This window comes from Lepidochelys olivacea (assembly GCF_965140295.1).
Source record: "Lepidochelys olivacea isolate rLepOli2 genome assembly, chromosome: 1".
In the NCBI taxonomy this organism is placed as follows: domain Eukaryota; kingdom Metazoa; phylum Chordata; order Testudines; family Cheloniidae; genus Lepidochelys; species Lepidochelys olivacea.
The window spans coordinates 332,705,785-332,719,690 of NC_140411.1; the positions used below are offsets into that span (position 1 = coordinate 332,705,785).

The following is a 13,906-nucleotide window of genomic DNA, read 5'->3' on the forward strand; positions in this document are numbered from 1 at the left end:
CACCCTCACTGTTAAAACTTTGTGCCTTATTATTAACTTGAGTTTAGCTCCCAGCCATTGGTTCTTGTTATGCCTTTCTCTGTTAAACTAAAGACTCTTTTAGTAACTTGGTATTTTCTCCCTGTATAGTGTATTTATATGCTATTAGCAAGTAAACTCTCACTCTCCTTTTCGATAAACTAAACAAAGCTCCTTAAATGTCTTTGTTACCAGGGTCCTAGTGGGAAGCCAGTTGTGGTCACTCAGTTAGGGTGAATGGCAAAGAATGGGGCAGTCAAACCCCCAAAAGCTCGTCGATATTCCAATACTTGAATTCACCAAGCCAGCCTAAATCAGCTTCTTTATTACCTTACTGGTTACTCAGAAGTCCGAACAACACAGTTTCCTTAAAGTGATCCAACCTCAGGCCTCCATCCAGGTACCCATGTCAAATATGATGAAAATTTCTGTAAATCTTATTTCATCATATAGAAGAAAAGGTTCTACCAATCCCAAAGGATTGGACACATTACCGCCCAGGTTAATGACTGTTTCAGATCTTACCCAAATATACGCTACAGCCAATTCTTATTAACTAAACTAAAATTTATTTAAAAACAACAGAGAGAGAGTATGGTTGAAAGATCAATATACATACAGACATGAGTTCAGTTCATTGAGGTTCAGATTCATAGCGGAGATGGTGAGCTTTGTAGTTGCAGAGTTCCTTTTTAGAATTCAGTGCATAAGTCATAGGCCAAAGTCCAAATATCATATTCAGGGGTACCAGCATAACTGGGACCTCAGTCCTGTGACTCAAACTTCCCCAATGAAGCGTAAGCAGATCTGAGATGACAGAATCAGGACCCAAGGATCTTTTATATAATTTCATGTCCTCTTTGACAAATTGGGATTTCCACGGGGAACAAAAGGTAATTAGCATGACTTTGAAGAAGGTCCATCACCGATACTTAGCTATACAAATTAACATAAGGCCATTTGCTTGTTCCTCCACCATTCACAGTACATTTCAAAGAGAGATGAATACTGAGATATCCCGTGTTCACATTTCATTTACATGATAGGATGTTCTTTTGACCTCTGAATTATCAGAATATAGCATAGACAGGGACTGTTGATTACATTGTCCACCCTACTCATACACAGGTAAACATACAAAAACACAAATGTCTCCCCACATGTCTTCAGTAGGTTATTTATTTTGTAGGATGTTTAACCCTTTCTAGCCATGTGTCACACTCTTACTGTAAGGGTTTTTTTTCCAACCCACAAATCATTATTGTGGCTCTTCTCTGCACAATCACCAATGTGTAAACATCCTTCTGAAAAGGACACCAGAACTGGACACAGTGCTCTCATATCAGTCTTGCCGATGCCATATACAGAGATAAAATTGCTGCCTTACTCCTGCTTGCTACTCCATAGTTCATACATCTAAGGATTGTATTAGGCCTTTACGCCATTGTGTTGCACTGGGAGCTAATGTACGTCCGCTATGGCCCCTAAAATCCTTTTGATAGTCTCTGCTTTCCAGGATATAGTCCCCCATTTGGTGGGTATGGCAAGCATTCTTTGTTCCTAGATGTTTGATCACATATGTTTACTTAACCCTAAAAGAAAGCAACCACTTTACAATTAATATAGCCTAGATAATTAACGTCATATTAACAGAAACTGTTCAGAATACAAAGTAGCAAAGGCAGCAACTTGCAACATGCAGGAAAGAGCAGCATTGCTCTTACCCTGAGGTCTCAGGTGAATAAAATTTGGCAAGTTCTGTGACAGTGGTAAGCTCTGAAACTAGTATAAATTAGGAACTAACCCACTTTCTTTCTCCTGAGTTCTGCTGTATCTGGCACCAAATGCAGTCATAGGGCCCAATCCTGTGTTGTGTCAATGGGAGCTGAGGGCTCACCACACCTTGTAGAGCCATATTTTTGTACACATACTTGTCAAGATTGGCCAGACCCTAACCTGTGCTAGCACCTGCTAAAAGCCAGGTTCAGGTCCCATTTGAACATTGGGGACCTTCCTGTTTCTAGCACTGAATGGTGATGGTTTAATGCATGTAATCATATATTAAACCTGCCATGGATTGAAGACTGCAGACGGCACTTCCTTCACTGCCTACCAAGGCACTATAATGAGAGGGTTGGAGGTCAGGGAGAGATGAGGGAAACATTTTTCTAGCAGGCAGATTTTCTAAAATGGCAGCTGTATGAAGCTGCTTGGAAGTTTGGAATGTTAAAATTAACCATGGCATGGATGGATTAGTGGGTGAGTGCAGAGGAGCTTCATCACGAAGTAAATATATCACATGGCTCTGCTCTTTACCACCTTATCACAGCATTTGTGGTATCTAATCTCATCCTATTTGATCTGTCCAGGTATTTAGAACACACCCTTCCTGGTGGTATATGAGCACCCGTCATATGGTATCATTCTGCAGGTACAACTCCTGCTGACATCTCCAATGCCCTGGCATGCCTATTCAGAGCACCGCACATGCATTTGCTTAACTTCAAGCTCCTGCTAAATGCCACTGAAGTCAGTGGTCAAATTAAGCATGTGCTTAAATTCTGTCATAAATATGGATGGATGGAAGCATGTGCTTAAGTTCTTCCCTGAATCAGCATCTGGGAGTATTCTTCAAAGGCACAGTAATAGCATATGATTTAATTATTATTATTAATAATATTGTTTATCATATTGTTTCCCCGAGGGGTAACATAAACTGATATCAGGGCCCCATTGTTCTAAGTACTGTACAAACAGTACATAGTAACAGCCATCCCTTGCCCTGAACAGCTTATAGTCTAAATAGACAAGACAGAAAATGGTTGTGGGGGACAGGACATAATATAAAAGCAGAATGAACAATGGGATGGTGACATATGTCATGTCAGTTCTATGATTCATAAGGTTTTCAGTAGCAGGAAATTAGAGAAACAGAAAGATGTGTGAAGAGTGGGCAGGGGATAAGAGGGAGAGATGAAAGGAGAACAGGTGCGAGGGAAGAGCCAGAAGGGCAGATTGAAGTGAAGAGACTATGAGAGAAGGAACTGGGGTGAACAACTAATCAGCAGAGCGGAAAGAATGCCCATTGTAAAAGCTGAAGTATATACCCCTTTATTTCTAAAGTACTGCCCTGCTCCCCTGTCAGCACATGCACATGCCTAGGGACTTGGGACACTGCACAAACACTTACAAATACATTATGGTTAAGAACATTAGATGGTTTAAAAATGTAAGAACACCAGATAAACTATGACAGGTTTCAGAGTAACAGCCGTGTTAGTCTGTATTCGCAAAAAGAAAAGGAGTACTTATGGCACCTTAGAGACTAACCAATTTATTAGAGCATAAGCTTTCGTGAGCTACAGCTCACTTCCTCAGATGCATATCGTGGAAACTGCAGCAGGCTTTATATATACACAGAGAATATGAAACAATACCTACTCCCACCCCACTGTCCTGCTGGTAATAGCTTATCTAAAGTGATCATCAGGTGGGCCATTTCCAGCAATAAAAAAACTATTTTAACAGTCACACACTGCTTATGAGGCTTTAACACTGCTTTTACTGAGCTCTAAAGGAATCTTCTGTTTGTGGACCTCCTAAGCCTGGCCTGCAGCAAATGCAAATCTGCATTCTTTCAGAGAAGCTGTACTTACACCAGTTGAGGACCTGGCCCACTTGTTTTAGAAGAATCTTTTTTCACTGAAGCTTTTATTCAAGTATATCAATTTCCTGACTCTCTTACTTTTTGCAGGAATCACTGAAATTATAAATTTTTGTAACTCCTAATTCAGCAATTCTGACAATTTCTTGTTTTATGCTGGCATTATTTCACTGACTTCATTAGATTTACTCCTGATTTACACTAGTGTAAGTGAGAGGAGAAATCAAGTCTAAGGGAAAAGGTTCTATGGACACACATCTGCTCTTAGAGATACATGCATGTTTGCCATTTGCCCTGGTTCAAATAGCCTTATTTATACTGCTGTAAATCCAGAGCATGCTGAAGTCAATGCAGCTATATAGGGAGCAAACCTGTCAGTTCAAGCAGAATTAGTGCTAACTCATGTCTTCATTAATTTACCTAAGGGCAGGACAGAGTTTGGTTTATTCAAAGTTTATTTTTAGGTTGTTTTATGCATAGTAAATATTTTCTGCATGAAAAGTAAAGGATTCAGTCAAGATGTAGCTTATCAGGGCATAAACTTACAGCTTGTTGGAGTCACAAAGATATGGTATTATCAACCATGCACAATTTGCTAGAGGCATTATTAAGGACTTTAAAATATCACCTTTCTTTTTCAGTACCTGGTACTGGCCACTGACAGAGGCAGGATTCTAGAGCAGATGCCTCAGTGGTCTGATCCAGTGTGGCTAATTCTTTAGTCCCTCATTGCAGTCTCAACACTATGGTAGGAGTTTTGACTGAATAATGATGGAAGGATTTGGTTGAATGAAATGAAAATAAAAATGAAAAAAAGTTCCCAGTGTTGCACAGCAGTAGGACTGTCAAGATAACTTCATGCAACCAATAGATAAAGTGCCAAGGAGTCTAGAAATAACTTTTCCCCACCCCTCATAGATAGAGGGGGTTAGTTTTATCATGCTAAAACTTCTTCCTATTTGTTTCCTCTTATGTACTTTGGACTTTGAGCTCTTGATAATGATTTTTTCTCTGTCCTGTTGTATTAGCAGTTTCTGTTGGTAAGATCGGTTGATGCATCGGGACCACACAGATATACAAGGACCTGAAGCCTAGAAAAAAGCTGCCAACGCACAAGCTGAAAAAGAAGCAGGATGGGCTGTAGCAGAAACTGTGGGCTACTCACGGGGGCTATCATTGGTGCAGTGCTGGCTGTATTTGGAGGTGCCCTCATACCACTTGGAGATTACCTTGTTAACAGGACAATAAGAAAGGTACAAGTTATAGTCTCCTTTAAATCTCATATGATTTGGGGTATTTTAAGTCTCATAACTTTGGTTGGGAATATTTTTTTCCAGTTTTGAGAAAAATTTGCACAATACTGGAATTAGACCTGAGGTCTTTTCTTGATTGTGAACATGAAATCAGGGTGATCCAAGCTTTTAGAATATTGCACATGCCAAAAATTGCTTTTAGTATTTCGACATAAATTAGTTTGTTTTTCTTCTATTCTCCCTCTATTGCATGTTTAGCATGAGGGGAAAGTGGTAAGAAATAGAATCAGAAATGTAGGGCTGGAATGGACCTTGAGAGGTCATCTAGTCCAGCCCCTGCTTTGAGGCAGGACCAAATATACCTAAACAATCCCTGACAGGTGTTTGTTCAACCTGTTCTTCAAAACCTCCAGTGATGGGGACTCCACAACTTCCCTTGGAAGTCTATTCCAGATCTTAACTATCCATAAAATGAGAAACTTTGCCTAATAGCTAACTGAATCTCCCTAGTTGGAGATTAGGCCAGTTACTCCATGTTCACTGAAGGTAGGACAAGGAGAACAATTGATCACCATCCTCTTTATAACAGCCCTTAACATATCTGAAGACTTTTATCAGGTCCCCCCTTAGTCTTCTTTTCTTAAACTAGCATGGCCAGTTTTTTTAACTTTTCCACATAGGTCAGATTTTCTAAATTTTTTTCCTATTTTTGTTGCTCTTCTCTGGACTGTCTCTAGTTTGCCCACACCTTTCTTCAAGTGTTGCACCCAAAAAATGGACACAGAACAGCAGCTCTGGCCTTACCAGTGTTGAGTAGAGAGGACAATTACCTCCCATGTTTTACATACGACAATACTGTTAGTACACCCAAGAATATTAGACTTTTTCACAACTGTATCACAAATTCAACTGGTGATCTACTATAACCCCCATATCCTTCTCAGTACTGCCTTACCAGTTATTCCCCATTTTGTATTTGTGCATTTGATTTTTTCCTTCCTAAATGTAGTACTTTGCTCTTGTCTTTATTGAATTTCATCTTGATTTCAGACCAGTTCTCCAATTCGTCAAATGTTATATTAAAGCTGAGTTTTCTGATCAAATAATTTACAGTTAAACTGCTCTGTGTATAGCTAACACAGAATCTGGCAACATATATTGTAGGTAGCACTGGTCAGAAAACAGAAATTCCAGTTTGCAAAAAATAGTGAGCTTTCACCGTCTTTCTTTCTGCACCTATCTCTGGCTTCATGAATATTTAGTTACTGTGGAACATCTTGAACAGGAGAAATTGAGAGAGAGACTCTATACTTTGATGGTTAAAGTATTCATAAGGAATGTGGGGACCTTGGTTCAAGTTCTTGTGCTCTCCCACATTTGAATCTTCATTGGAAGTGAGTGATATGGTCAGTTGGCATAAATCTGCATAGCTCCACTGACTGTAATAGAATTGCCCCAATCCCACTGCAGTCAATGGGACTTTATCCCAGTGGCTAAGGTTTAGCATGAGCATAAGTCTTTGCAAGAGTGAGGATCTGGCCCAGGCAGTTTTGGAAGCTAGTATTTTTTTACTGTTACTTTATTTCCTGTGTTTTTTAATGCTCAATTGCTTACTATTCTCTGAATCTTTTTTTCACATATGCCCCAATTCGGCGACAATGTAGCCATGCACTTAGCTTTAGCTAGTAGGAGTATTCCCAGTGACGTTCAGTTCTGATCCTGCAATGAAATGCCTTCTGGTTGACCCCTGTGCCTGCAAAGAGCCCCTTCAAAGTCTACAGGAGTCCAACTGTGCCCACCTCATTGCATGATCAGGTCCTTACATACTAGCAGGACAGCGTGCAGAACAAGGGAAGTGGTGCCTAATAGTGCTGGGTGGAGAAACATATTCCATTTTGTGGAGGATTTTGCTATTTTGAAACTTTGGTTTCATTCCAGTTTGGAACAAAAAATAAAAATTTCAAAATTCTCCCTGGAAGGGGATGAAGCTCTAGGGTCCCTGGCTTTGGGATGGTTTACATAGTGGACTGTCCCAGAGCCGCAGGCCCTGGAAGATCAACTTCCCCAGCAGCCCACCAAGCAGCTTCCAAGGAACCAGGTGAGTGAGCTGGCAGGAAGAAAGACACATTTCCATTGGACCCCTGGTTGACTTCCAGAGGAATTTCATCAAAATCAAACCTTCTCCACATTATGTTTTGATTTTGATGAATCAGCAAATTCCAACAAAAAACCTGGAATTTTTACAACTAGTTCTATTACCTAGTTTTGTTCAGATGCAGAGAACAAAAGAAGCCACACAATAGCTAAAAACACTGGTGTATCTCTCTAGGTAATTAACCATATGTATCTATCAACATTTTAGGAGATAGAAATCATGCAACAAACATTTTCACAAACATTTTATAATTGATTGAAACTTGGAGGAACATGTAATTATAAACTATATATCACTGATATAATCTTGAGCTATACTCAGATTTCTGGACATTAAGTATTTACTTTGGATTAGACCAGAACATTCTTTTAATCTCCTTCAGTTTTTTCAACACTTGTGGCAATGATGCATATGTTAAAATTCGTAACTTGTGAATTTTAAATGAGATAATTGTTAGCGTCTTTCTGAATTATTTCTTTGTGATAATTTGTTTCAGATGCTTGAATTTTTCTCTATTCAGCTTCTCTGATTAAGAGAGAGCACCACACTGAATTACAGGGGCTAACTGAAAAATTACTCTATTAAATGCTACTGTAGGGTTCCATTTTCATTATTACTCTACATCTAATATGCACAGTTGAAAATTGAAAAGATACTGCTAGTCCTGCAAACTCATATTAAGCCTGACTCAAGATGTATTCCTTCTTCCTTGTGCATCATCATCACCAGTCAAACCAGTTTTGATGAAAATTTCTTCAGGAAAGTTTCTCAGGTTCAGGACAGAATATTTGGAAAATAGAGGGAATGCAGAATAACTAACAATCTTGTGGTTTAGAGCATTCAGTTGGGATGTGAGAGATCTAGGGTCAAATCCCTACTCTTTATGATTCAGAGTAGGAATGTGACCCTAGGTCTTGTACACCCCAGGCGTACCCACTGCATTATTGTGGGAGTCTTTAGTTATCTCTGCTGTTTTGGGGTATCTGTGGGGGGGGGGGGGTTAAATGAAAAATGTATGTCTCTGCTTAATTCTAGAAATGGAACAAAAACAAATTTTGAAACCAACACTTTTTTCAGAAAATGGAATTGTCACTTTCTGTCCAGCTTTACTGCTGAGAGTGAAAATGCTATTTTTACAACGTTGCTTTTGAGAATAGAATTATAGATCCCTATTTCAAAGTTTTTCACACTGGGCTCAGATCTGGTGGGGGGACACTGGCAGTACCACTGCCTATCCTAGCTCTGTGTTAATCCCTGTGGCATGTAGAGGTTCATGGCAGCTCTGGGAGATGTAATTTGATATACATCCAGGTTCAATTAATTTGTCTTAAACTCTTATTGCTGGGATTAAGGAAGCAATGGTTTAACAAATTAACTTGCCCTTTCAGCTGCTGAGGGTTGAGATCTGACACTTCACAACTACGATGAATAAAACAGTCACAAACTAACTGCTTATTGACATTTATCCGCATTATGCAATCACTAGGAACCTATACAGTTCACTCCAAACAAATCCTATTACAGCAAATAGGACTTTGACATGAATAAAATGGGAAAGTTTTGGCTCCACAAATGAACACCATTAAACAAGCCTTGCCAAGAACAGCTGAATTATGTCTTGCTGGTCTGGCCTGGGGTACACAGATAAAGCCATGAACAGAAGCCTGACTAATGCCAGTGCTTCACGTGTTTCTGCCCTCTGGGCCAAACCCTGCAGCCTTTACTGAAGTCAGTATGAGGTTTGCCTGAGTAGACTGCAGGATTTAACTCCATGCCAGTTCTTCACTTTCACTAAACATATTTATTGCCATTTCAAATGTTTTTGTTTTTACTTCAATACTTTTGAGGATAATAAACCAAACCAGACGCACTTAGTAGTTTGACCTCTAACTCCACCATTATCTCCTAGATAAGGATCTGTGGGCAGGTGCTTATCATAGTCTGCTTTAAAACAAAGTCCACAAGATACGTGGAATCAAAAAGTCACCATTCCTGCAGTTCAGCTTTTTTAACAAAAACATGACAATAGCAAACTTCAGCTTAAACATTCTCCCCAGATTTTGCTGCCTCTAGGGGCCCTAGCCTGCAGAAATGGCAGGCATCCAGGACACTATAATCAGGGTAAATGCAGGATTGTCTTTATTTCCTGTTACATGGAGGCTTAGCTCTTTACTATATGCCCCCTGGCCTGTGCCTATACTGCAGCTGGGAGAGCCTCCCAGCCTGGGTAGACAGACTCATGCTAGTTCCATTCAAGCTGGTTCACTAAAAATGGATCTGGTGATGTTGCGGCTTGGGCAGCAGCTCAGGCTCTCGAGCCCACCTGACCCCCTGGTTCTGTGCATGGGTCGCTAGCCCGGGTCTCTGGCAGAGCTGCACTCTCCACACTGCTAGTTTTAGTAGGCTAGCTCGAGTGACATTAGTGCAAGTCTGTCTGCCCATCCTGGGAGGCTCACTCCCAACCACAGTGTAGACCTGCCCCTGGTTGTGTTTCTAAATATAGTGGTTCTAAACCAGAGGTGGGGAACCTCTTTTCTATCAGAGGCCACTGGCCCATGGGAGGACGCAGAGGCTCAGAGCTTCCCTAGGCTCTGGGGTGGGGCCAGAAATGAGGGGTTCAGGGTGTGGGACGGGGCTCCAGGCTGGGACAGGGGATAGGAGTGTGGGAGTGGGCTCAGGGCTGGAGCAGGGGCCTGGGGTGTGGGTGGCGGTGCGGGGCCTGAGAGGGTCTTGGGGTGTGTGATGGGGTTCTGACCTGGGGCAGGGGGTTGGGGTGCGTGTGTGGGGTCTGGGAGGGAATTACGGTGCAGGAGGGGGTTCTGACCTGGGGCAGGGGTTGGGGTGCAGGGTCCGTGCCTTCCCTGCCTCTGCGCATTTCTGGCCAGTAGGAGCTGAGGAGCCGGCGCTAGGGGCAGGGGCAGTGCATGGAGCGTCTCAAATTGCCCCTGCTCCTGGGGGCAGCAGGGACATACCGGTCACTTCCGGGAGCTGTGTGAACCTGACCAGACTTTTAACGGCCTGGCAATCCCAGCTTCCCCCTGCAGCAGCGTGAGCTGGTGCTTGTGGCTCCAGCCCCACGGAGGGTGGAGGGGTAGAAGGCGCCAAGGCTTGGGGCTTCCAGCCTGTGGCATGGACAGCTGCCGCGGGCTGCATGAAATGAAGCAGCGGGCCGTATCCGGCCTGTGGGCTGTAGGTTCCCCACACCTGTTCTAAACATTCACAACTAACATCACATAGCCCCGACTGATTAGCTTACACCCTGGATCCTCTCTTTGTATAGTGCACTCCCATCCAGGGCTGGTGTGGTTTTTTTAGGCAGAGGCCTACTGCGGGCATCTCCACCCAGGCTGCCTGGCTCCAGCCCTTCATTGTCTGGGAGCTGTACTGGTGCTACTGTGGCCAGGAAACTCTCAAAAACAGCAGCCACAGCCAGGACCTTACAGCAACAATGCAGTTGGGGCCCAGTCACCCCCCAGCATAGCTCTCAGAAGATCTGTGCCTTTACGTGCACTCCCACAGACACACCAGCAGCAGCAGCCAAGCAGGAGCTGAGATCCAGTGCCACTCCAAGTCAGCTCCAGTGAAGCTGACAGAGAGGGGCATTTCCCCTTTTAAAGGTACCTGCCGCTGCGTCAGTAGGGCTCTGGTTTAGTTCCCCCAAACATGAGAGCTTGTGTGGTGAACAGAAGTTCCATTTCACGAAGGATTGTGAGACTTGGGAAGCTGGCTCTGTTCCAGTTAGAAATAAAGTGCAAACATTTTGAAATTCTTCACAAAAGAAATTCTGATTTTTTTAAAAAAAAGTTTGGCTCAATCAAAATGTTTTGTGTTTGCTTTTGACTTTTAAAATGTTACATTATAATATAGAATGAAACAAGTCAGTTCAAAACAGAACACAAAAATGTCTCATTTAGAAAATGTCTAAACAAGACTTTTTTGATGTCATTGGATCTTCTTCTCCCTCCCTTGTCCCTTCCTCATCCCTACAGGTTTGGTGAAATGACAGGATTTTGCAAAGCATTTTGATTTCAGCAGAACAGCATTTTATGACAGAAAAAAGGTTCCGTGGAAGTTTTTCTTAGCAGCTCTACTCAGCACCTCAAAAGCTGTTTTAAGGGGATGCTTAGGCCAGCAAAATCTCTAATTCCAGCCTTCTAACCAACGCACCTTAAGCACCTGGGGGTAAAATCACCTGCCTCAGTGAGTTGGTAGAATCCAATGTTCCTTAGCCTTCCAACTCCTGATAATAGGGATAACCCTGATAAAAGGTTGGCATCTTTTAGGTAAATGCTACCAGCCTGCCACAGGCTCATAACAACACAGTACTGAAGTGTTCCACTTACATCTTGCTGTGCAAGACTCACATTGCCAAGGTTAATTTCCTGCATCCAAAGCAATAAACGGATCATTGATAATGATTACGGTACTCAGCAGTTTGACTCTCTGACTATCTATTATCTATCATAGGCCTGATCTCCTCTCTTTTATATTGGTGGGAAGAGATGGCGCCTGATTAACAACAGTGCATTTGGAAGGAGAATTGGGCCCTGCTTACCTGTCCATATCAGTGATACTAACTAAACTCCTGGCTTTGAGCCACACACAGCTCTATACATAATAAGTAGTAATAAGGGTCCTAATCCTGCAGTGTGTAGTCAGGGCCTAACTGATAACAAACCGTCATTGACTCCAATAGAAGTTTTTTCACATGCAGAGACTGAAAAAGGACTGCACGATTTGTCCTGATAAAGCCTGAATAAGGACTTTAATCTACATAAGCCTCATCATCGTCGTCATCACTTAAAAGTAGTAAAGAATTAAGGCAAACTACTTTTAGGTAGAAAACATAGCCCTGAGAATTAGTCTTTCCCTGGGAATATATTTTATGTAGTTTTACAGAATTTCGAATGCACATTTTCCGTTGCACAAGGCAGCCGATATACTCATAAAATGGCCAGGTGTGTGACAAAGCTGAGATAGGCCAATGGTAGCTTTGCTACAGCCTGAGGTGCTCACAACGTGGGCATCTTGAGCTGCCCAGAAACCAGCATTTTTTGGCGGCCTGTTCGGAGATATTGCCAAACAGCAACTTCCCTTGTTTTAATTTTTTCATCACCAAATATGTCAATTTGATTATTGTGAGGCTTCAAAATGAAGCCAATCCCTATTACTTTTGATTCTCATAATTCCCTGTATTTTCCTCTGCTAGCTAACCTATGGAAGGTGGAGATAAAAGGGGTAGGTTCAATCTAGGAGTAAGTGAGTGAAGGTCCCATTGGTTTTTCACATTTAGGCCATGGAGAGAATTTAATCCTCTGACAAGTACCTTACAGAAGCATTAAATCTTGCGTTCAACACACTATAATCAATAAATATGATATTAGAAATGGTCAAAAACTTTCCATTGAAATGTATTTTGGGGGGGAAAATGGCTTCTTGAGTAAATGGAAATATTTGCAGAAAAAAATCAGCTTTCATCAAAAAAATTTGGGGTTTTAGTTTTTAAATAAGAATGTTCAAAGTCTGGGTTTTTTTTGATGCAAACCCAAAATATTTTCCAAGAAAATTGTGCACGAAAAGAAAAAATATATATATTTGTATTGAAAGTTTTTGCAAGAAAAAATTATCATTTCCCGACCTCCTCTATATGAAACTATCTGGGCTCTGAGTTACTGCAGAGAATTGTTTACCATGTGTCTGGCTGGTGGGTCTTACCCACATGCTCAGGGTCTAACTGATTACCATATTTGGGGTTGGGAAGGAATTTTCCCGTGGGTCAACTTGGCAGAGGCCCTGGGGTGTTTTTTTTTTCCTTCCTCAGCAGCGTGGGGCATTGGTCATTTGAAGGTTTAAACTATTGTAAATGGTGGATTGTCTGTAACTTGAAGTTTTAAATCATGATTAGGGGATTTCACTAACTCAGCCAGAGGTTATGGGTCTGTTACAGGCGTGGGCGGGTGAGGTTCTGTGGCCTTCAATGTGCAGGAGGTCAGACTAGATGATCATGATGGTCCCTTCTGACCTTAAAGTATATGAATTTATCTCAGTCTGTGGAGTCTCATCCATTTATCATGGATAGCAATCAAGCAAGTTCCTTCACTCACTCCGGGTCTTCGGCGACACTGAAGGACCCGCCGCCAAAGTGATGCCGAAGACCCGGAGCGAGTGAAGGACTCGCTGGAAAGCATATTGTGGGTTGCACTTGATTTCCCAATATCCTAATTTGAGCTGACAAATATGAGAGATAGTAGAAACTACCGAGGCTATAGCCAAAGCCTGGAGTCCTTGTCTGACATTTCATTGTAAAGGCCAGCCAAGAAAACAAGACAATGGAGAATCTGGTGAGCTGGTCTCTGTGATCTGCAAAGTCCCCAGCCATGCCCTCTAGCCCCAGTTCTGAGAGGGTATGAATGTAATGGACAATCCCAGCTTTCATTTAAAAAAAGAAATCTCTAGCTCTTTTCTTGCAAAGGCTCCTTTGAAAATACAAACTGATGTAGACAGTAAACAAAACATTGTAAACAAAAGATTAACGTTTTCTGCTTTGTTAACTCCCCCTTTCCCTCTAGCCACACCGGGATGGATTTTCAGACCTACTGAACATATAGGTGAACATACAGTGTTGCGTTCGCTGAGCTATATCATGGCAAAAACTACAGGTGCTTTATCTCCACTAGGATTTTACAGCAAGAGAGCTAAGGTGCATTCGTTATCCCGTGGTCAAAAACATGTCTTTTTTGGCAGTGATGATATAGCCACAGCCGGCCTTTTATGGGACTAGAACCTCTGCCAGCTTTCTCTTAGCTGGAGGCTGTG

At 42.0% G+C, this 13,906-nt stretch overlaps 1 protein-coding gene across 6 annotated transcripts in view; it reads left to right on the plus strand.

Annotated features, from left to right (window-relative positions):
* CD36 (CD36 molecule (CD36 blood group)) overlaps positions 1-13,906 on the plus strand; it is a 67,303-nt gene that overhangs the window by 26,980 nt on the left and 26,417 nt on the right. For 3 of the 6 annotated variants that reach the window (XM_084629640.1, XM_084629644.1, XM_084629642.1), the window contains exon 2: positions 4,714-4,935. In XM_084629640.1, the coding sequence (XP_084485766.1) occupies positions 4,816-4,935 (120 nt within the window). In that variant the 5' untranslated portion in view covers positions 4,714-4,815. Of the gene's footprint in view, positions 1-4,710; positions 4,936-13,906 lie in introns of all 6 variants that reach the window. The other 3 variants (XM_084629639.1, XM_084629643.1, XM_084629641.1) reach the window with 1 other exon arrangement.